The sequence below is a fragment of the Catharus ustulatus genome, chromosome 3, assembly GCF_009819885.2.
Source record: "Catharus ustulatus isolate bCatUst1 chromosome 3, bCatUst1.pri.v2, whole genome shotgun sequence".
NCBI lineage: Eukaryota > Metazoa > Chordata > Aves > Passeriformes > Turdidae > Catharus > Catharus ustulatus.
Genome location: NC_046223.1, coordinates 5,050,963 through 5,076,230, shown reverse-complemented (window position 1 = coordinate 5,076,230; position 25,268 = coordinate 5,050,963). Strand labels below are relative to the sequence as shown.

Sequence of the window (25,268 nt, the reverse complement as noted above, 5' to 3'; positions counted from 1 at the left end):
GAGTTATGCTCCCTAAACATTAAAAAAAATTACATTTTCTGACATCAAGCAAAAATCTACAGGATTGAAACATCCCATTATTTTTGGTTGGCACAGTCTATGTTTTAGTGCCTACAATAAGGTAAAAGACTTTTTTAAAGAAGAAAAACAGGGCATACATTGATGGAGGTTGAGTCATCTTTAATCTTTCATCTGAAATTCTCTTTTTACTTCAATGTTTTGATACATTTAAATGGGGGAAAAGGAGGAAAAAAAGAAAATTAAGGAAATGCTAACTATTAAAATTAAATACTCAGTCATCTTTAATTCTCATGTTACTTTTACAACTCTGAATTTTCTCATTTTTCAAAAAGTAGGTCTGACTTTTGATCCTTTGTACCAGAAATCTGTCACAGATGAGAAAAATCAAAGAGAAGAACGTGGCATGGCTTTTCAGCCACTGTGGCTGCACCTGACTTGATTTTGCAGGGAGTAATGAAAAAAAAACCTCCTACTTTTAGTTTCTGAAGTATAAAGAAACTTAAGCCTCAATTTCTCAATATATACTAAGACTCCCAGAGCCTAAAGAAACTAGACAGAAACTGTTTTTAACTAGGAACTTGCACCCAGTATTTAGGGATTTGTCAAGGAGCAAAAAAACTCCAAAACAACCAAACTACCACAAGCCTAATTTCTTTATTTTTATTTATAATTTGTCTGAAATAAATTATCATTTCTACACAATTTATTAAGAAAGGAGTAGGCAAAGGTAGAAAGTTAACTGGACAGATTAAAGGCCGCTTTATAAATTCTGAAAACAATCGAATGGAGATCAAAAGAGAAATCATATATATAAATTAATATACTATCCACTAATAATGAAAACAACAAAATAACATATAAAAATACCTAAGTCTCATTTTCAGCTGATATAACTTAAACTACAGTAATTTCATGACCATAAGGCACACCGGACTATAAGGCGCACCCCCGGGAGTCGGCAAAATTTGCAACTTTATAGATCAGATAAGGCGCACTGGACTATAGGGCGCACATTTTTTTTTGCAGCGAGGCTCCGCCCCCAGCTCCCTCCACGCGGTTGCTGGCCGAGGCTCCGCCTCAAGCCGGCAGCCATTGGCCCCGGGGCCCGCCTGTACCCGGCAGGGGTGGTGCCGTGGGCCCCCAGGCCCGCCTGTATCCGGCGGGGCCGGGGCATGGCCGCCACCCCTCCGTGCTGCCTCTCCGGGGCCGGGCTATGGCCGTCGCCCCTCCGTGCTGCCTCCACGGGGTCGGGGGGTGCCTGTGTAGGGGCCGTGCCGCCTGCACGGGGACGGGGGTTGCCTCTAGAGGGGCCGTGCTGCCTGCACGGGGCCGGGGGGTGCCTGTGTAGGGGCGGCTCCGCCTCCACGGGGCCAGGGCGTGCCTCTGGAGGGGCGGCTCCGCCTCCACGGGGCCCGGGCGTGCCTCTGGAGGGGCGGCTCCGCCTCCACGGGGCCCGGGCGTGCCTCTGGAGGGGCAGCTCCGCCTCCACAGGGCTGGGGTGTGCCCGCCACTGCTCCGCCCCGCCTCCACCTGGCAGTCACGGCCCTGCCGGCCCCCTCCGTGGCTCGCAGCTCTCACTTCCGGGTAGGCAAATTTTTTGAACTTTGTCCATCAGATAAGGTGCACCGGACTATAAGGCGCACTTCCGGGTTCTGGGGAAAATTTTAGTCAAAAGAGTGCGCCTTATAGTCGTGAAATTACTGTATTTAAAGTTGAGTGAAGAAACCTCTAAACTTATTCTCCTTTAAACAAAATAGTAGCACAATCCTCCATTGTGTAAACCCTTCAGTGCTCTCCCAACATGTACGCTGCAAGTAAGTCAAGCACTCAGAGGACAGAAGGATTAAAGACATTATTTTCCATTATCAATTAAGCAGGGAGAGGGAATATCCAGGGAATTATTTTCTGGATATTCAGCTTGTCACTTACTTTCCCTCTTCCATTTCTAGTATTTTCTCTTTACTTTTTCCATCTCTCCAACATGTTCTTCCCCCACTTCCCAGCTTCCCAACTTGTCTCTGCTTCAATGCTATGCTTCCCTCCTTTCCTTCATGACCTACCTAATTTTTTTCCCTACTCCACTGGGCCATTTGCAATCCTCCCTAATATCTGCAAGAAGGGGAGAGGGATTTGATATTCTCAAGAGGCAGCATATCCAAGGATTAGCCAAAACTCTGAGGTGGACCCATATCAGCCTTCTAATGGAGTGAACTCCCTCGAGAAGGTTGAACAGCAGCAACACAAATCAGTATTTATTATAACAAACAGGGTTAATTAACCTCCTAAACTGAGAAAAACTCAAATGACCAGGAAATAGGAACATGAAAAAGGATGTAAGCAATCTTCCTCCTACACAAAAGGTCTCTGCAGAGGGGTCCCCAGTACTAGCCCAACAGTCAATCCTGTCTTTGAGGGGAGCAAACTTTGCTCCCGAGGTCTTTGTAGTGTTTCTGAGAGCTAAGGAGCTACTTTAGGCTCATCCCTGCTGTGTCTCAGCTCCCAGGGTTGCAGCTCTCTGTGTTTTTTCTCCTTGCTGCTACAGGTAGCAAGTCTGGATCTCACTCAAACACACAGAAGGGAAAGAGCATCTCCCTCCTTCCTTGGATAAGTCTACTCTGAAAAGTGGTAAATAAATTGGTTGGCAAATACTTCCCTTCTGACAAATGCAAGAGATTGCAGCAACATTCTAGAGTTCTGGGGTATTTTGCCCCCTGGTATTTTCTGTACACAATTTATGCCACAATTTGGTTTCTAGTCCCTTCACAGCACAGACTTTTCAAAGAAGCTGTTTGCCCCACATACATGAGAACACTCTCTTCTTTCTGCTATCCATCCTTTTTGCTCCATGTCAAAGATTTACCTAACCACAGTACTGGTTCAACCTTTTCATTTCTGGCTGGCAGGGACAACTCCTGGTTTGCACACTGCTTTTTGCTTGGCCCCTAATGCCAGCAGCCCAGTGAGCCAAGTCTGTTTTATTCCCTACAGTACACACCCCATTGAGGTCAGAGTGCACTGGAGACCTTCCTAGGGTTAACCTGTCAAACAGGCAATTTGGTAGCTTTTCCACTTTACTTAGACTGGTTGCTTTTTTCCTACTTATCTCACTGGAACACCATGCATATTTATATCTATAGCTGTACCTACACGTATCTATATATATCTATATATATTAGTACAAGAAGCACAAGCACTAACATCTCCTCCCATAAATATATGCAGTTCTGTTTCAAGTCAGGATGCTGTTACTAACCCCCAATAAACTGGTATTCACCAATACATGAGTGTCTCAGGACTCACAAGATCTCATATCTATGCTGTCTTCAGTTCTGGGTAATTCTCTTTGAACTTTCAAGATCTTTTGCCAATTACCTTCCTCAGACAGGCACAATTCACAATTGTTTCTCCAAAGATGGACAAGAACACAAAAAGAGAAATTCTTCTCTGAACTACCCTGAAACATCCCTATGATGATGCAAAATGACCAAATAGGATCAAACATCAAAGATTTCTCACTTTGAATCATGCCTATCTGCCCATCAAACAATCATTTGTAATTATCAAAACTATTTGAGAGCTCTCATATCCATGTTTCTCCTTTAAAGCAGCAAGATGACCTAGACTTAATCTGCAGTTCTGGAGCTATGGTGAGATGTGGAGGCTGTGGTTTATCAATGTAATTTTAAGTCAATTTAGTTTGCCTCCTGCTACTGAAAAAAATCTAATTAACTGCTGCCAAAGAGATTACCTTGCACTGTAGGAGTATTTTCCTTAAAGCAATTCTAGACTACTCAACATAACAGCATACCAAATTAGAGCCATAAACAAGAGTCCATATAATATTTGCCAAATTACTTCATTGTTTGGTCCATTTTAGCTGTACAATAACATTTAAATACAGAATACCCATGAAAATGAGCAATAGGACGTAACAAAGTTGATGCAAATCTTGCATATTTCTACAATATTATGCAGTTTGGGGATTTTAATCTTTTATAAAAATCAGAAGCTAATATAGCCAGGACATCTTTCTAAATAGAAACCAATTCCTGTATAACTCTTAGGATTACCAATAAAGGAGAGACAGAAAAAAATGGGCCAGATGGCAAAGAAAATAGTTTAAGTTTCATATGCAGGCATACAAAAGGCAGAATAAGATAGTGTAGAAGCAGCATATATCAAGGCTATAACTGCCTTAGAGGTAAACCAGTCAAAACCAAATAAAAACATCTAAATTTGAGTTGTAGATGTGTTTGGAAAATAAGCATGAAAAATTCCTAACTATGTCTTTGCAACCTTGATTTTGCTCCCTTGTTCATCTATCCCTTGCCCCAAGAGAGAAGTCTCTGGGGGGAAAAATACCAGCATGGCATGGCAGACCATCACCGAAGACAAGGGTATGTGCCAACATAGAGATTAAATGGACAAGTTTAATACCCACTATCTATGCTCTTAGGTCATGATTTTGCCAACTAAACATAATCTTTCTTCATGCAGTCTCAGGTCTTGGTTAGTTCTTTAAAGAAATAGTAACATTTGCTGCTTTTGTGAGGTTGTGTCTTCAAAGTTCAACACATTAATCAATCTTCATAAAGGTACGACTCAAACCCCTCTTGTCAAAAAGGTTATAAAGTTATTTTCTGGAGATCTCTGTAGGGTTTATTTTTCTTTCAAAAATGATTTAGGGTTTGATTCATTATGTTCCTGTTGTGATTTCCAACAAGATCAAGGCCATACATGCAATAGCACAAGGTGGGCCATGCATCAACCTCCACCTTCACCACGGCTGCATACAACCTTGTCCCAACTCTGCACCACACTCCTGCTGACACTACAGTGCCTATCGCGCCACTTTGACTCCACGCTGAGAAGTCACAATACCATTTGATTTATACTACAGAAACAGGCTAGAGAAGGAGATTGCCACAGCAGATTTTACAGCTCTCCCTAAGAAGACTTGCTTGTTGCACATGAACTCATCTCAGTGACATCTGGCAGCATTTATGACATATCCCCATCTCATGTGGCTGACTGATGCCATAAATTTCAGTCACCCTTGCCTTTGAGAAATGTTAATAATGAAAACTCATCAACAAGCAGTAATGATTTGTACTGCTGACTAGATGGATGCCTTTCTGACTACTCAAAATTAATGGCAGATCTCAGGGTCTTAAAGAACAGCTGTCACAGAGAAATACACCGGCAAACAAACATGCAGTATGCCTTCAAGTGTGATTTGTTAGAAGATATAAATAGCTAACTCTCACAACAAACCGGACTGATTAGAAGGAGAAGTTACACAGCCTTCTGCGTCATTTAAAGTGATGAAAGCAGAGAAAAGGCAGTACAGGCACGCAAATGGGAAGCTTAAAAGGAGTGACTTAGTTCCCCCTCCAACAGTAAGAGTGATAGATGGTCACATAGGCTATACATTCCTTTTCACTTGTGTCTAGTCATACAGACACTTTACAACTAGCTGTTTTGCCACCAACTTAAAAACTCACTGTAAGCCTCACTGTCTTAGGTTGCAATGCAGGATGTAACCAAAAGTATGTATTCTATCACTTCTGTTAAACCAGGTGGGGCAGCGATCTTTATCTCTCCCACAATCCATCCTCTCCCCAGGAAGGTATCTTCTGTTTATGGGCCTGGAGTTCCACTGCATGACTGATAAAATTACATCATCCCATTGGGAGATGCTCCACCCAGGAGGAGGAGCCAAGCACTCCTACCTGGATATAATCTGAGATTTGGAACACCACAGGCAGCCTTGTTACACTGGATTCCAGAGGAAGACCAGACCCTTCTACACCACCACTGGACCTTCAGAGGAAAACTGCACCCTTCTACAGGAGCACTGCTTCAACAGAACCACATCTGTCACTCCAGGAGGACTGCAGCCACCATTTAATCAGACTGCTACCAACACCCTGGCTGACGGGATGTCAGGCTGTATTCTGACTCTGTCAGTGTTTTTGTACTACTGCATTTTATTTTAATTTTCCTATTAAATTGTAGTTCTGAATTGGGATCTCCCACTGGTTTGCTTTCAAACCAGCACACTCATACAAATTTTCCTTCCACTATTGCTGTTGCCACCAGGTAAAGCTTAAATTGACAGGTAACTAAATAAATGTAATAAACTTAACAGATATATTTTCAGGAGCTTGCTTGGCAAAGAATTTGGAATGTGCAGGGCAGAAAAGCAACTCTGGATACAGAAAGACCACTGTTACTATCAGTTTCATGAGCAGTACTGTATTTAGTACTGCTCTTGAGAGTCAGGATGGTGGGTAAGTAGATATTTGTTTCCAATTATAATAGAATTTCTTGATCAAGCACTTAAAGCTAAATGCTTCATAAGCAAGACCCACATAGACATGGAAATCTCAAAGACACACTCATGAAAAAGCCAACATGGTACTGACCCAACATCATTACTCAGGGCAGGGGAGAAAACAGGGATGTGTTTTACCATTGCAAGATTACATGTCATTAATTTCATAATTCCCATCTATCGAATGCTTTCTATAACAATGTTTTTCCCCAGTAAACACTGCTTCACTGCATCTAGAGTCATGTTGGTACACCTACACAAGTTTTAGTAACCCAGGAAAACAAGGGAAAACTAAAAAAAACCCACTTTTTTTTTTAACAGCAACTTTACAATGAGTTACAGCACATATGACCCTTCAGGTACAAATCAGAATGGAAATTATGCTACTCTACCTACTTAAATAAAACCCTGCAATACATTAATTTGCAATTACTTTACATTACTGGTACTATAAAAAACCTGAACTTACAAGTAAAGGTCTCCTCATTTATTCCCTGATTTAAAAATAAAATTGGAGTTAGATCTGAATGTACAGCGAGTAATTTAAGGATTTAAAATACTACTAAAGCTCTGTTTCAATTTTTTTCCAAAGAGGACATAATAAGACTAGGACATGCAGTGTTCAGATGCAGTTTTAAAAATTTTTTTGAAATTTCCTGGGAAATATAGAGTATACACTCAAACAGCTTCAGAGTATCTGCACTGCTGACAACATTGCACAACACAAATATCAAAGCATCATTGATACCCAGTAGTACCTACAGTTAAGTATGACAGAAAATAATAATAAATTCAATGGAGAAGAAATTAGCCAAACAAAACCATACCTTTAATTCTTTTTATTATTCACAGCATTTTAATCAACTATAGATAACCATGAATTAATAAAATGTTTTAACAATGTATCCCAAAGTTTGGCACCAATGAGAAAAGTGCTTTTCCATCTCACTCTCACTCACATCACTAACATTCTCATATTGAATTTTGGTTTTCAGACAAGGCCAGACAGCTTACCCTCCAACACTATTATTCCTGGCTTTGATTCTGAAATATGTCCTACAGGAAACTGGACATCCTCTGCTTTCAGTCTTCTTTTGACATCTTCAATTCTATACCAGCAGTTCAATATTTTTCCTGAAAGCCACTTTGTGTTTATTTTCATATTAAACCACAAGAGATTGTATTTTATTGATTTTTGTCAAGCAGGCAAGTCTAATGATTTTTTTTGGCTTGGGCTTTCTTGCTTTAGGCCCTCTAAAGGGATTGACAATTCTCTTTTGCAAGACAGAGCTCTCTGTCTGTTGTGTTGCAGAGACAGATAATAAAAGATCCCTTCACTTTTTAAAAAAATATATTTACATTACAGCAGTAAGGAGAGCTTTTACAGGAAGATCTCACCGTGAATACAAAACAAGGCCTTTAGAAACATATTTAGTAACTCTACTACCAGGTGCACAGGTCAGAGAAATTTTGTTTTTGCCTTTCTTCTAAAGTCAACTCATTTTTAACTGAGAAACACAGTATTATTTTCACCATATTGAGTCTGAAAGATCATTAGCAGGAACATGATAAACTAATACTTAAAAACATCCCTTTAACAAAAAATGCCTCTTGTAGATTGTAAAAATGCTAACCTTAAGGCTGGTTTTAGAATCGTGGTATGGTTTGGGTTGGGAAGGACGTTAAAGCCTTAAATCCCATTCACTCCAACCTCCCTGCCATGGGAAGAATGCCGTCTATTAGACCAGGTTGCTCCAAGCCCTGTACAACCTGGCCTTGAACTCTTCAGGGGATGATGCAGCCACAGCTTGCCTAGGCAACCTGTGCCAGTACCTCACCAACCTCACAGGGAAGAATTTCTTCCTAGGATCCAACCTAAACCTACCCTCTGCCAATTTAAAGCCATTCCCCCTTGTCCTGTCACCCCATGGCCTTGTAGAAAGTCCCTCTCCAGCTCTCTTGGAGCCCCTTTTTAGGTACTGGAAGGTGCTTAAGGTCTCTCCAGCATCTTCTCTTCCCATGGTGGCTCCCTCAATCTGTCTTCATGGGAGAGGCACTCCAGCACTCTGAGCATTTTTCCAGCCTTCCTCTGGACTCACTCCCACATATCCACCTACTGCCCACAATGCTTTAGATGCAGCCTGGGATGCAGCTGGCTTTCCAGCCTGCAAGCACACATTCCTGGGTCACACTGGTGCCATTGGCAAACATGCCCCTCCTTGTTTGGGAGCACAAGGCTCAGCATAGCACTTCTGCTCTTCTCTAGAGTAGCTAGAGAAACTATAAGCCATAAATGTATATTAAATGTGTAACAATTGTTACTAGATACAGAGAGGGAATTTTTTCAGAAGCTTTGTTGCAGATTACATCAGATAAGAGTCAGTTGTATCTCAATCCCATTTAGATAATGAATTGCTTATTTGATGAATATGGCAATGCCAAAATAAACGGTTAATATTCCAATTGTGCTGCAAAATCTGCTATCTGTATTTCCTTGTTTATTCTCCCCGTGGTTCCAAAGAGAGGAAAAACCTGAAATATCCTACTCAAAAGCTGCCTCATGAAGCACAAGAGAGACATCGTACAATTCTCCAGATTAGAGAGTAAATAAGGTTTAGCAAACAGTTTCACATGTGCAGTTGTGTCAGTAATAATATCTAAATATGTAAGAAAAAACCACAACAGGCAGTATAGTTGGTAACTGACAGTTTTTGTTACTCTCTATGGCATCTGCTCAAAATCAACCAGGGTCTTTTCACAAAATCTAGAGTTTGAGCTGGGTCACTGTATCAACTGGTATGAAAGGATTTGACTTGAAAGACCTACTTAATCTAGCAGCGTATTTCTGACAAATCCAACAAGAACAAGCTGTTCTTCACAAACCCCTTGGAAGGCAGTCAGACTGTCACTAACAGCTAATGATTAATGGAGCACATGTCCAAAAGTCCCCTGAAGGAAGGTAATAATAGAAAAAAAAAGAAACAGCAAAACCTCCAATCCTTCCCTCTACTTTTCACTAAGCAGCACGAAAACAGAGACACAGGGTCGCAGCCTAAGGCATTCCCCAAGTCAAGTGATAGTCAGAAACAGCTAAGAAATGGCTCAGTCTCAATGAGCACCTAAACCTCCACCTATATTGTCTAGGAATTCTTCTCAGAGGCATTCTTCTCTCACAGATAGCTGTTATCCACACACAACTGTTTTACTGATAAAACAATATGAATATTTTGATGTTACACAAGTTCAATTGAGCAGAGCCTTGAAAATCAGATAATCAAATGATCAAAGGAATCACTCTGTGAAATGATTTATAAATTACAACATGATTGACTTACACCTCTCTACATCCCTTTTTTCAATATCTATGTTACTTGTGTACAAGACTTTTGCACAGCACAATTAATGAAACCTGGCATTTGATTAAACCTGTTTAATTCTGAATCTATCAGAAGACTGACAAGGCTCAGAGAACTGTTTGGAAGCTCACAGGTTTCACTCGCTGCTAGGGAAAGACCAAAAAAGACCAGGTCCCATCAACAACTTCAGGAGGAAAGAAAGGAAAGGTGGAGAGATAGAGAGCAGTTGTATTTCTGCAGAACCATGTGGACTAACCCAAGAGAATTTTGTTGCATGAATCTAGTGCCCACAGTAACAACAAAAACAAATTTATCCCCAAACTGGGCTTTTACAAGGCTTTTACACATTCAGATTCAGTTTTTTGACAAGCAATTCACAGAGTGATTTGATGTTCCAACTAGAAATAGATTGAGAATTGTGTATTATGCTGGAAGCAAATATGCCAGAGGGTTTGCTGCCATCTCTGATGCTCCAGTCCTGATTAGCAACTATGAATTCAGAGGGACCATTTGGAATTAATACACTTCTCTGTAATCAAGGTTTCACTGAACTACATGATACGGTTAGCAGGGAAGTTTTTCACACGTTACTTACTGGAATGAATTCTCCTGTTCATTTGTAGATAGATGCACTGAGATGTGCTAAAAATTTCTTTTAAAAATTTCAGCAGTCTCATGCTGCAGAAAGCAAGGCCAGGTGAAGTTTCTAAGGATCTACCACTTAAATCCCATCTGTAAGTAGTGGCAAACTAGGGTTGTATGGAAGTACTACATATATAAACCTGCAGGCTTGCAGAATGCTCTGAACATAATACCATTAGGAACGGGAGCTGGAAACATGCATGTGACAAAATACGCTTCCCGTGTATGCACTTCCTGGATGTGCTGCGTGACAAGAATATGAATGTTAAAATTAACTATATACTAATTACTGTAATTTGTACTGAAGGAAGCTCAAGGCTACAATTGCATGCTTGTGTAATAGTATTTAAGGGTTTATACACAAACCTCTTTGTGTGTTCTAAAATTTACTACTTTTTTTTTCCATATTTATGGAAAGATGTATTACTAAGCCTACTAAATTTCCAGGCTAGAAAGTAAAAATTAAGGTCTGTCCTTCTTTTAGGATTCATATTTCAAAAACTATTTTCTAAATACTTTTCTTACATATAATTCTATAAGAATACACATTATGGCATTTGCTATTTCCAAGTACATCAATGTTGGAAATAATTTTCATTTTCACCTGTGCGCTAATACACAATTTCCATTTAAAAAAAGGCTTTTAGACTGTTTATATATTCTTGGTGCTTGGTGTTTGTCCTATGGTTCTTGTATTAAACCTGTGTGTCCTATTATATTTTACCATTGTTTAAAACCAAAACTACAGTATATTAGTCTTATTTGGAAAAAAAACAAACAAAATTTCCTACTTCCTATCCAGATATCCAGAAACATCCTTCCAGTTCAGCCAAAACACATCAACAAGCTTAATTCTTCACTGGATCAATTTTTCAAAGAAATAGACAAATTTTAAAATAATTGTTAGAGACTACGCTGACAAAGGGTCATAGGGCTCCATGAAAGAACCTGAACTGAGAATTCATGCCCAATAAAACCTGAACTTTCTAAAATAATGAGACAGATTTGTAGCAAGATATGTACTATCATGTTCAGCATTAAATACTACACCCTGCCCTCTCTAGTGTATGTAATCACTGATTTTAAATTACTTCTTGGTCTCAAGAGTTTCTAAACATCAATGTCAACAATGAATGAATTTGTGATTAGACCAGGACTTCAGTCACTGCAGGATCAAGACTCTGGTATAAGCACAGCAGGTTTCAGAACAAAATAATTTTCAACATTGTCTTAGGAAAGTTCAATTATTTACAACTGTACTAAGTCTATGCTATTTAAAACTGAACAATAGAAGAATCAAAATGTCCAGAATTTTGCAATCAATGTGAGCATACTACCTAAAGCTTACATACTAACTAAAATACAGTTACTAATGCCAGTAAATTAGAAAATCCAGCGGTAAAACCAGTAGTTTCAGGCCAACCAGCTCTAAAGCAATAAGCTTCTGACTTGTGCTGCCAAATTAGCTCCTAAGCTCCAGAAGCTCACTAGTTACATGGCAACGGGCTTGCGAGCCCTGCAAGCCAAGTACCTCAATCACAGAATATTAATATAAGATTTGCATTCAATAAAACTCTACAGCTGCAGTGTTATAAACCAGAACTGGAGCAGTCAGACAGCCAAGATCCCAGCCCAAGCACCGCCCCAAACACTGCACAAATCTGCTGGCTTATTGCTCTACTCCTGGTTGAATTCTTCACTGGAAGGGAGAATTCTAAATGTCTGATAAGACATTAAAAATAATTTAATCATTACATAAGTACACAGCAATTGCCTAATTGTCCTTGAGATTATTGGCAGGAAGGCGGGGGGGAGGGGGGTGGGGGAAGAATAAAAACCCCCAAATCACACCTACCACATTTTGAAAGTTAGTAAAATATTGCATTTCCCTGTTAGTAATCTCTTCCAGAATCCAAGGATTTTCTTCTAAAATTAATGACTTCACCTCAAATTCATCCCCTCTCCATTATCTGTGCCAGCAATTCATGGTGAAGATTTCTTCCACTTATTATTTATCAGGAGCACCAGATGTATGGAACACTTAAAAAGGAAGCAGAGATCCTTCCTTGGCAGTCACCCAAAAGAGGAGTACAGAGTCAAAAGGAAAGGACAGTGAGATCAGTCAATGGTGGCTCCATAAACAGTTCATGACTCTTCATTAATCATTACATAGTTGAACTACACCTGAACAATAAGCAGTAGTAGAAGAGTGTCTAAAATGAACTTAAGAAACAATTTAAAAATTGGTGCCTGCTCTATTTTATTAGCAAATTACACATTATGTGCTGGATGGTTGTGAGTATGGATGGATGAAATAGGTATTGCCATAACTGAGATGCAAACATTTGTATTTCTTCACTGAGATGCAAAATACTTTGGATGAAAAACAGGTAGACTACTTCTTGAGTTTTGAAAAATCTGAAAAATCTGAAAAATACAGTAATTTCACGATTATAAACCACATCATTTTGACTAAAATTTTGGTCCCAACCTGGAAGTGTGGATTATACTCCGGAGCGTCCAATACACGAACAAAGTTCGGAAATTTCCCAACCCAGAAGTTCGAGCCGCAGGCCAAACCAAGCTTGCGAATTGAGCACCTGCCAGTAAAACCTGCGATCATGTAATTGTTACAAATTGGTTACTTTGTTGCGCGGCAGGGTGAGCGGGCTCCTGCCAGCACCACAGGGCAGCGCTGGGCTGGGGCGAGGCTGGTAGCGGTGGTGCAGGCGGCGAGCCGGGTTGGGCGAACCCGGCAGCAGCAGTGGCAGCCGGTCAGGTAGCTCTGCCGAGCAGTAAACCCCGAGATTGCGTGATTCCTTTACTAATTCGTTACTTTGTTGCACATGGATCCTCGCTGTGAACGAAAGTGCGGCTTATAATCCGGTGCGGTTTATATATGGACAAAGAACGAAAAGCTGCCAACACCCGGAAGTGTGGCTTATAATCAGGTGCGGCTTGTAGTCGTGAAATTACCGTCTTTTAAAAAGTTGTTAATTAAGCTTGCAACAAATGTCTTTATTTCAGTATATTTTCGAAAACATTCACTTAGTACTTCTGAAAAATCTGAGAAATATTTTCTGCTATTTGAGTTTCATTCAATTCTTACAGGTTATGACCCATAATTATTTTTAAACTATAAACAGTCCCTTATACTCTGAAAGACACAAATATATACTTACATACAGACCTCCAAATTCAGATATTAGAGAAATTACTACATTTTGTTAAATAAGATAGAAGTCAATAGCTTTGGTAGTCTTGCTGAACAGGACACATGTATGTCCTTATGTCCATGAATGAGCCTATAAATGCAAGCATGCCTTGTAGCTTCTCCTTGGCAGCTCTCCAGGGATTTTCTAATATTTTAAGTCAAGAATCACTATTAACAATAAAAATGCCTCTATGGAAGCTGCTTTCCTTAAAAACATGTAGAGATTTTTATGCACACAGAAATAGTTTTCAAGATGACTGACAGGGAACTCCATAAGCAGAGCCTACGGTGAAAGCCCCACAAAACCTGGATGCAAGTGGAACTTAAGGACTCCCACATGAAGGAGGGACTTCATAAACCTTGGATTTGGTTAGGAGAAAGACAAATAGGAACAGTTTCTCAGCTCTCCTTTAAAGAGGGTAGAGACAAGAAACTGTTAGGAGAGTGAGATTTCCCTTGCCGCAAGATGTGGATCAGGAAGGAAAGTTTTCTGCAGAAACCAACATTCTGGAAGTATTCCAAAACCACTAACTGATAAGAAATGATGAAGACAGAGGGAAAATCAGGAGAATCTAACTATAGAGGTTCTCACTTCTCTATTGAGAATGAAGAGTCCATTTGCTCTCTGACTAAATCAGTAAGTGCATTCATTAGAAAGACTACTGCAACTGAAAGTCAAGCACGGTCTTAATTAAAAATCCAGAAGTAAAAAAATGGTCATTAACAACCTAGCTAGAGCTGGGAAAGGACAGCCATGTAGGGCCTCCCTCAAAAAGAGACACTGTTAAATGCTTGGTAGTCTGACCCTGCTGCAGCTTCTTCAGTCTTTCAAAATTTGCATGTGACACATTTTAGTTAGATAAGCAGTTGTCAGCAGCTCCTTAATTACATTAGAAGAAATGTGCAGATATATATTATAGATGACATCTTGTAAGAGCGGAAGATATTAGGTAAGTTTCTGCTTTTGAAAGAGATACTGTTTTTTAAAACCTTCCTAATAAATCAGTTTGCCAAGACATCCCTTTGAGAATTCAGTGGCAGAAACACGAAATGCAAGATCAGCAAATTATTAAAATACTGATATAGTAACTCAGAGCTGAGTGACTAATGAGCTGTAAAGTTCACTTCTAAAAGCAGGACACTCATCTATTAAACATGCCCACAGTATTTTCACTGTTCATTATAAATATTAATTTAGAGTGGGAAGGTGAACTGTGCAAAATAAAACTCAACTCTGATAGATTCTGATAAGATCCTTTTAAGGATCAAGTTTCTTTGGAATAATACATAGTGACTAAAGACACAACTCTGCCAAGTTTGGTATTAAAATGCATTTTAGCATCATGGTGAATCCTAAATTAGTTCAATGACAGATAAGCAGAAGCAGACAGATGAGTTTCAATTTACCAAACAAACTGAACTGCTACTCACATTGCAAAACTAATCCAAAATTACCATAAATAAGAGCTATGTTAAATAAAGGTAAAAATATGGAAAAGCATCAATCTTTCACATATGCAACACTGTTAATGAAATTCCTTCAAAGACAACAAATGTCAAACCTTTACTGCACAAAATATTTTGTGTTTCATCCATCACAACATGTTCTTCCCCCCTGATAAACAAGGACACAGTAGTTTGTAGAAATGCTGATCAGTAGGAGAAACCCACTGCATATTATATAGGTCTCTTATGCCCACAAATGTGCCCTTCCCTTGTGATGCTCCAAGTCTCAAAGCAGGAATGGACACAATACAAAAGTCTGTGCTGTGTAAAACAGAGAAGATATTCTCGGTGCTGCAAGGGTTTCCAGAACAGGTACTTGCATGGCAGGACCTATCTAAAAGCACTAGCTGACATGATCAAATGCTCATCTTGCTTCTCCTAATCTTTAGCATGCTTGGTATTTAGCAAACATGAGCGTATTTGAACTGCTCTGATAATTCAGTGAAGTGAAAGCTCAGTCAAAGCTGAAGAAAGATACTACTGGCAACCTTGTAAGACTTGGTGTTCGCAGTGACTTACAAAACTTCTTCACAAAGGAACGGACAGTTTAATAAAAATGTGTTTCCTACACAGAAATTAGACACTTATGCTCTGCAATAACTAACCAATAATTCTGTTAATGCACTAGATGTGGATCTCTGTAAGTTTACCTAGGACACAAATATATGGCAACATAGAAGTCTCAATAAGGAACAAACGGACACATTAAACTAGTGAATGTATTGACCTTGCAAGCAAAACGACAAATAGAGAGAAGGTGATAAAAGAAAATAAGCTGCAAAAGAAAACTGCCTCTATAAGATACTTATAAAGTGAGCAGCATAGAGAATGCAAAATGCAGATAAAATACACAGGAAAAATATTAACTATGAACTGTTAATGACAACAAAAACAGCTTCAGTTGGGAAGATTCCAAGATGAAGAAAACTATGTACCTGTGCTCTAGGCTGGGATCTTATCCTGTTGTACACTCTTGGATGCTGGACTTTATTTTGACTTAATAATACTATTCATGTTGTTTTTTCAAAACAAACAAATAAGAATAAAAAAACCAACCACTCCCTCCAGTAAAACCAAAAAAAACCACCTGAATTTGTACTGTCAGTCACAAATGTTTGATTCAAAAAGGTGAAATATGCTGCAGCACACAGGACATTTTAGTAGTGGCTTTAAGAACATCAGATGCTTCCTAAATCCAATTACTACCTATAAGAATGAAGTTGATCTCCTCTGATGCAGTTGTTAAAGAATTCAGTTATTCCTCAATGTCCTGTCAGGACCAATAACCAACTCTGAAGAAGACTACTTTAGCAGATTTTCCAAAATGGGGAAAACCAGTCTGCACAAGGATTCAGGCGGCCCTTTTCCATGTCAACTGGATGACTGTCTGGCTCTTTTTTCTAAAGTTAGATGCAATTAGGATATTCCTGTTGACAGACTATAACTCTAACATCCAAGAGGAAATGGTAAGTCATTCAAACATAAATATGACACCGACGTTCACAAGTAATACTTTTAAAGCATTTGTGTACAGAAAACATTTCAATTTCCCATTAAGAACTCAATTTTATGTTAAAAAAATTCTGTCATTTTAAAAAAGATGAATTACAGTAATTTCACAACTATAAGGCGCACTGGAGTATAAGGCACACTTCCAGGTGTCAGCAAATTTCCGAACTTTGTCCATATATGAAGCGCACTGGACTATAAGGTGCACTTTTTTTTTTGCAGCAAGGATCTGCGCGCAACAAAGTAATGAACTGGCAATGGAATCATGCGATTTCAGGGTTTACTGGCAGGTGCTCAATTTGCAAACATTTTTCACAGATTAGCGTAGCCTTTAAACGCAGCCCCAGGCGCCCTGCCTGTGCCACGGGTCCCGGCACTCCCCCCTTCCCCCTTGCGCCCGGGTTGATGCTGCCCCCGCCTTTCCCCCTTGTGCGTGGGCCACTGCTGCTGCTGCCGGGCTCGCCTCAGCCTGGCGGTGCCCAGCCGCCACGGGGCTCGCCTCAGTTTGGCACCGCCCGGCCACTGTGGCCGGGCAGGCTTGGCTCAGGGCTGCTGCGGACTCAAACTTCCGGGTTGGCACATTTCTGAACTTTGTCCATGTATAAGGCGCACCAGACTATAAGGTGCACTTCTGGGTTCGGACCAAAATTTTAGTCAAAAGGGTGCGCTTTATACTCATGAAATTACTGTAATTTTATTTTTATTCTCTCCTTTTTCCTTTAAAAACTCTTTCTTAGATATTTGGAGCACAGTAGTTTCCATTTTTGGTTTTCATGCTGTTTTGAAATGGGAACAGTCTTAAGCCCCAGACTCAAGGTCTGTTTCATGCTCATTTCATTTTTAGCTTAAAGCATATGTTAATGAAGACCACACAGGCATACGCATACTATTTGCATGTCTCTCCTTCTTTAACATATTCATATTTTTTAATCTACTGCCCATGAATACATGGCCCAAGCTTCTTTACTTGTGCTAACTCTCAAATCAGGGTTACTTTCATTGTTTGAATTATTTATTTCTTCTAATATCCAAGGGAACATGTAGGAAGAAAGAAAAATGTTAATAATTAAAAGTTAGACGTGAAAACTAAAAACTGTAATTCCATAAATGCTCACTCTAATGAACTAAAGCTCCATCAGGCACAGCTCCTCCTCCTAAATGCCCAGAATCTCTGAAGTGGTCAGATCAATTTTTCATTTTGCCGAAACCTGAAAGCTGAGAGGGTAGGAAAGGGTATCTGTGAAGCAATGCTCTTCTTTCAAACGAGAAATTGTCAGATGACAGGATCTGACTGCAAGTATCTTGCAATGAACAAAACAGCAAGCTCCAGGGAATGATGCCAGTCAGCAGTGAAGGGAATTTATGGTCAGAAGCAACACACAGAGTCACAGTTTCATTGCAACATCCATCCTGTATCAAGCACCCTTGGATCTCTGAAGTGCTGAAGGGCTTGTCAGTCTTATGGGACACATACATCTGAGAGGAGTCATAGAATCATAAAATCATTTGGGTTGGAAGAGACCTTTAAAGGCCATTGAGTCCAGCCCCCTGTCATGAGCAGGGACATCTTCAGCTAGATGAGGCTGCACAGAGTTCCAGCTAACCTATTCTTGAACATATCCAGTAATGAAGCATCCATGCTTCTCTATGTAAAAATTGTGCTGTTGTAAAATTTTTTTCTTACATTCTATTCTGAATCTGCCTTCTGCAGTTAAAACCATTGCTCCTTGTCCTACTGTAACAGCCCTGATGTAAAACCTGTCCCCATTTTTCTAATAACCCCCCTTCAAGAACTGAAAGGCAGCTGTAAGGTCTACCCAGAGCCTTCTCATCTCCAGGCTGAACAACCCCAACTCTCTCAGCCTCTCTCCAAAGGAGAGGTGCTCTGGCCATCTGATGTCCATGTCCACCCCTCCTGTGCTGAGGATTCCAGAGCTGATGGTTTGGTCTCACCAGAGCAGAGGTGGAGAATCACCTCACTAACCTGCAGGTCACTCTTTTGATGTAGCTCAGGACACGATTGGCTTTCAGGGTTGTGAGTACACATTGCTGGGTCACGCCCAGCCTCTCACCCACAGCACACCCAAATCCTTCTCGGCAGGGCTGCTCTGAATCCCCTCATTCCACATCCAGTACTCATTCTGTACCAGGAACTGCCTGCAACCAGGTGCACTTGGCCTTATTGAACCTCATAAGATTGCCACAGGCCTATTTCTTGAATTCATCTAGGTTCCTCTGGATGGCATCCCATCCCTCATGCTTGTGAGCTGCACTCAGCTTGGCGTCATCTTCAAACTTGCTAAAAGTATGCTTGTTCCTTCTGTGTCAGCTGATGGAGATATTTAACAGCACTGGTCCCAGTATGGAATCCTGAGGGATATGACTTTCCACTGACGTCCGTGTGAGCCTTAAGCCGTTGACCACCACCCGCTGGGTGTGGCCATCCAAGCAATCCCTCATCCACTAAAACAGTTCACCCATCAAATCCATCTCCTTCCAATTCAGAGAAAATAGATGTTGTGGGGACCACATGTCCTGGGATGATCCATAATACTGCTGTATTCCATATCTATCTGTGTCCAAGAATTGCTAGTCTCCTGAAGACTCTGCAGCCAGAGACCTTGTGTGTGTGAGGGAGTGCTATCGTGGGTATTTTCAAAACTGGCCCTCCCAGGCAGCTTCTGGTCCTTTGCCATGTGGTATTTATTTTGCAGGCTATTTGGTCTTTTCTCAGGCAAAGGTTTTTCCTCCCTTTTTGGGATTTCTTTGTTTTTGTTTCCACCCCCCCGCTGCCTCATCTCAGAGACAGTGCAGTGAGCAAGTTTGAGTTGCCTTGGGGCAAGCTCTGCAGTGTCTGCCAGTCACCATGGGCAGCCCTGCTCCAGCAAGCCAGTCCAAATCGATCAGCTGCCTGCTCCAGAAGAGAAGATTACAGGAGCAGAGCCTCTCTCTGGCAGCTTCGGCTTCACAACCATAACCATCCACAAAGACTGCATTTTGCCATTAGAAACTGTTTCAAAGTGAATTCGCCAACTCTGCTGGCAGCAAAAAAGGCCGCCCCATGCCGGCACTGACAGACTCGTCCTTTTCCCCTCATCCCACAGTTGCAAGTGCAGAGCACAGCAAAAGCAGAAGAGCCTGTAAATAGCAGCAGGAAGGAGCAGGCAGATCCCATAAGAGCCAGCAAGTCCTCATCTGCTGCTACAACTGCTCTGTAAAGCCCCTGCCTTCCCAAGAGGGATGTGATGGCATCTTGTCCTTTTGTCCCAAAAGCCTGAGGTTGTCCCTGCCTTGTGCCATCTCAGGAAAGGCTATTTCTGGCATTTTGGGTCTCTCTTTGTTTCACCAGAGTTGTGAGTTTTTCATAGTTTGGTATCTAGAAACTATTGACCTTTATTTTCTTGCCTGTTGGCATTCTGTTTGTTAGTAATGTGTTATTTTTTTCACTTATATCTACCCATATCTCATTGCTGGGAAGGGATTCGTTGGAATGAAGGGGAAGGTTACTCATTTCAGAGCACCCATCTCTTTAAACTCTTTAAACCAAGATACTGTGACAAAGGCCTTACAGATGAAAAGAGATGACACCTGCAGCTCTTCCCATGTGCACTGATATAGCCACTCCATCATAGGAGGTCACTAGATTGGTCAGGCAGGAACTGTGTTGCTGAAATTGTGCTGGCTGTCTGAAATCACCTCCCTTTTTGAGTAAAGATATTTCAAATTACTTTTTTTCAAGTCTCTACTCTTTTTGGTAAAATAAGTTTTACCAAAACTTACCTCTGGGTACTTCAGTTTTAAAGATTTATGCAATTCTCGAAAACGACTGTACCGCCGAAATACTGTCCATGTCTCATCCAAGACTGTTATCTAGAGCAGACAATATAAAAAGAAGGAACAGAAGTAAACCCACACAGTGTACAACACTAAAACTCATGCAGCATACAAGGTTTTAAAATTAAAATGTATAGCTCCTAGTTGTCATAAATCCAAAAACTTTTATAAGTTTACTTCATTTTTCTTTCATTACATTAAAGTTCATGACAGAAATGTATTTAATAAGGAGCACTGACTGCAAAGCAAAAAACACCTGAATGCATTTATTCCTTAATCCACAATGATTTGACAAAACTGTAAACACTTTAAAATATCCCCAATCCCTTCTCTGTGCAGCTATTTGACTCTCAGTATTACAATCAGTGGGCATTCCATTAATGAATAAATAACATCCAGAGTAAGTGTAGTGTAGCTTCTCAAAATATTCACAGAAATGTATATTCTTATACGTAGATATTGACAATTAAAAATACATATTTCTTGGACACACAGAGCTCATTACCACATAGAATGGGATTCCCGTTTGTAGGGTAAAATATTATACCAGCTTTTAGTAGAAGACATTCCTTTAAGACACGTCGGTCTGTGTCTTCAAAATGGTGATGAACATTCCATTTATACAGAAAATTTTCTTAAAATTAATATTTTTACTCCTATGAACAGGGTGCATAACAACAGGAGCAAAGAGGGAGGGCAAACTAACCTTACCATCACTAAGTTATTTGCAAAATTCTCACTCGAACTGAGATACTAAACACTATCTGAAATTAGGTGACATTAATTAAGGACATTTCTAACTGGGTCATAGAAGTGTTGTGACTAGAGCATTTGACTTCACAGTCAGAAGCCAAAAGTTTTTGTGCAGCTCTGGTGATCCAAGGCTACCAAGAAGCCAAGCTGCAGGGTGAGTGAACATTATTCTACACTCACTAGCAAAGATAGAGAGAGCCAACTGCATTGCTTAAACTTAACACTGCTGCATTTTGAATCAAATAGGCTTAATATGTGGCATTACCCCTGCCTAGCTATGATTTTATGCAGGAAGATGAAAAATAAGCAATTTCACAAAGACACGGGCTTTTTAACCTTAAAGGGACTCTTAAAGCTAACAAGTAGTTCTCTACTGAGTGCATCAAAAAGTTAAGGTGGCAAAGAAAGTTGCAACGGAGTAGGAAAACTGAATAAGAGAAACAGAAATCAGAGCAACAAAGCCAGAAGAAACCAAGCACAAATGCTGCTATCCCACACTTGCAACAAACTAATTTCTGGTCCATTCTTCTCCATCCCTCTTGCCTTTGCCGCTGTTTATGGAACAGGGAAATTACGGGAAGTGTCCTGAAATCCAGAAATTATTGCATGTTTTATGGCAAGAGAAATGAGGTTTGAGGTGGTCTTTTTCTTATTTTTACCTCAATTTTAAACCAAAGATGAAAGCAAATAAAACAGGCCTTCTCAAAACTTTTCACAATGAAACCACAATGAAAACTCATTATCTCTCAAAAAATTTGTCTTTCACATCACAAATAAGCTTCACTGCTAGTATGAGTCACCATCCCTGGAATTGCTCAAAAAAGGGTGGATATGGCACTCAAGGACATGGTTTATGGTGAACATGTTGGTGCTGCTGAGTTGACATTTGGACTTGATCATAAATGTTTTTCCAATCTTCTCAATTCTGTCATTTTAGGACACCTGCACAATGGACTACATTCCCTCAATATATTGTTAGCCGTGTCTCAAACTTTACAACTCAGGTGAACAGATGTAACATTCATAGGTAGGTTTAACTAAAATAAATCAATAACTGTTCAGGAATATGCATGTTACACTGATCTCAACCAACTAAGTATTCTGTTCTGAATAATTCAGGCAGAAGACTGTGTGATTTCAATGTTGGAGTAGACAATGGTCAAGTGTAACAGCTAATCACAAAGACATTACTCATCACTGCATTCTTTTTGCTTTAATTCTGTCATTTAATATTTTAGAGTTGTGAAAATTTGCTGCGCTAATTTCATTTGTATATCTTCTTTATTGAAAAGGGACCTCTTTTTTTGCCAACGATTTTCACAGATGAGAAGCAACCTACCACAAGGCATTCTGGACTCCTCCAGACACATAGCCTTGGGAATAGCAGACATGTCATGTTGGTTGTGCATCAGGCAGCTGTTTGGGTGATAGGGTGGCACCAAACTTACCCAAATCAAAATGCCTGTAGACATTTATTTATTAGCTTTCTTCTACAAAGTTTAATAACTTGTTAGAGATGGACAGGAAGAAAAACAGCAAAGCCATGCATCTGTGCTGCTTGAGAAGCGTTTTTGGGTGGCATGGTTTGACCTGACTTGGTCCAATCCATCATCCTCTTTGTTTACTTTTCAAATTCTTGTAATGAGACTAGCAGACAATTGCAAAAATTTATTGTTGTTATAGTTGGTATGATTGAAAAATAAATTTCAATGCTAAACAAAATCTTAACTGGCCCCCAAAGCACAGCAATAATGTTATTAGGACAGACAGAATCAAACTCCACTTGTATAAAGAGAATTACATTGTACCTGGCATGGCAACAGCACTTCTAGAACATGGCCTTTTACTCCTACAACTGATCCAACAAGTCTGGGTTGGGATTATTTCCCCCATTTAAAAAAAAAAAAAAAAGTATGACTGACTATATACTCTGTAGGAATGGGACAGGGACATACATATGCAGATGTTTAGAGCAACAAGTAAAGCAATTCTGAAATGCCCTTTCTTTTTAACGCAATTTGCTAACAGAGTTAAAAGTATTTTCTTAAGAACAAAAGCTATATGGTCAAGTACATCTGCAAGACAGATTTTGAAATTTTCTTATCTAGGCACTGCTATGATCCTGGATTTGCCTTAGCATTGCGGGTTGGTTTGTTTTTCTCATTCAAAGGTACCATTTCCTATGTAAAACGTATAAATCTGAAAGGAGATATCATGGTCCTGTGTCCTTATCTCTTCTTCTCATGATGGCTGATAGAAAATAACCTAAGAGAAATTTTCAATCGATTCCACTGAAAAGAACAGAACTTGTTCTCTTTCTGCATCATAGCAACAGAAGTAACACTGTGGCTGGGGGAGAAAAAAACAATATTCCACCTATTTCTGATGGCAATTAGAAAAAAAACAGGAAATGCCTAATTTCTTTATCTGGGCTGGTTAAACTGTCTACAGTCATCATGAGGACTCGTATTTCTTCAAATGGACCTTGTTGAAACTGTACCTCACATTATGAAAACAGCATCTAGAAAAGCTAGAAGTTTTCTAAAAATTTCTTATAACCTTTTTTATTTTATTATTGAGGGTATTGATCTGATAAGGTTGACAGAATACTAGATTTTTTATTAATTTAGGCAGTTATGGGGTATGCATAATTTTCTTAAAAGAACTATGTATTAATGAGAACTACTTCTGCTTTACTCCCACTCTGTAGCAGTTCACCAAACTCAGAAATAAATTTAGACTAGAAATGTGGACTTTTTGAGCAGATCCAACACAGCATCTGGTTGAACAGAAATGCAATTGGATCCGAAGGAAAGCATGGTTTTAGGGTGCATCTGCCTGGATCTTTTCTTACAGAGTACTCGTCAGACATCACTGAAAGGCTTTGAAACACAAGAAAAACAGTTTTGAAAGAATATCAAACAAGATAAAAAAAAGGAGGGAGCTCAGAACAAAGAGGGAAAGCTGAATAAGAATGAGAAGGTTTATCTACAATTTTCACTATAGTCAGAGGATCCCTGCAGGGCTGTGCTTGATTCCAGACTTTGTTTCCATCATCTGCTCTCAGGAGACCCAGCATGTCTTTATGAGTGCTGGAGTTCCACCTTCCCTGCTGCCTTGCTGCTCCTCTGCCAACCACAGGTACTGTCGGCAACCATGGGCACTGTCTGTAACAGATGCCACTGGTTTTATTGATGCAAAAGCTCTTCCCACACTGTTTCTAGCACAGCCTTGTCTGACTATCCTGACACAACATGAAAGGAAGGGGAGATTACAAGAATAGTTCTCTGGTATACTAATTCAGATCTAACATAAATATGTTTAGACCTGATTAAGCTATTACTGTTTCATCATGTCTTTGAAGACAACACATAAAACCGTCACTCAAATGGAAGCTTTTTTGGAAATGAATCAATTAATACAGAATACTTAATAGCAGACTAGCACAAACAGCTCCATGACATACTCCTTCTGCAAAAGAAGCTGCTGTCTTAGCGCTAATAAATTATCAATTTCTTCCTGTTTTGAATTGTCTCCACTCAGTTCTTATAGGACTCACTCAGCATATTTAATTAGAATCTGGATCCAGTGAAAGAACCAGAGTAGACTGAGCATCCTGCTGGCCTATTCCCATACATGTCTATATTGACAAGATGCTGAACCTGCACTAAAACAAAATATTGTTGTACAGTCAGTTAGGGTTGAAAGACTCATGAATTGACCATGAAGCTGCCAAGGAAAGTGGAACTCATTCTCTTTCTTGCAGCATATAAACAAAATAATCTTTACTACTGCATGTCACAAGAAGAAATTTATACATTTGTTATATACAGAAGTTTATTATATTTGTTCCTCTATATAACAATATGCAGGATTTAACAACAAACACAATGACTAGAAACATCTGTTGAAGAAAATACCTCTGAGATACCTAGGATTCAGAGTTTTGGGGACTGTCTTAAAATTCAACTCAATCATCACTTGTCACTTTGTCAGGTTCCAAAGTCCTATGACATGCAACCCATTTTCAGCAACCCATTTTCCCGAAAGCAAGAGGAACCTTTCTGAAGAAAGCCTATTTAGGACCTAGCAAAGG

The 25,268-nt window shown here is 39.9% G+C and overlaps 1 protein-coding gene across 2 annotated transcripts in view; it reads right to left on the bottom strand.

Annotated features, from left to right (window-relative positions):
* Positions 1–25,268, bottom strand: part of LOC116993471 (kinesin-like protein KIF16B) — a 154,842-nt gene that overhangs the window by 27,061 nt on the left and 102,513 nt on the right. For both annotated transcript variants that reach the window (XM_033054085.2, XM_033054086.1), the window contains one exon: positions 20,366–20,455. In XM_033054085.2, the coding sequence (XP_032909976.1) occupies positions 20,366–20,455 (90 nt within the window). The remainder of the gene's footprint in view (positions 1–20,365; positions 20,456–25,268) is intronic.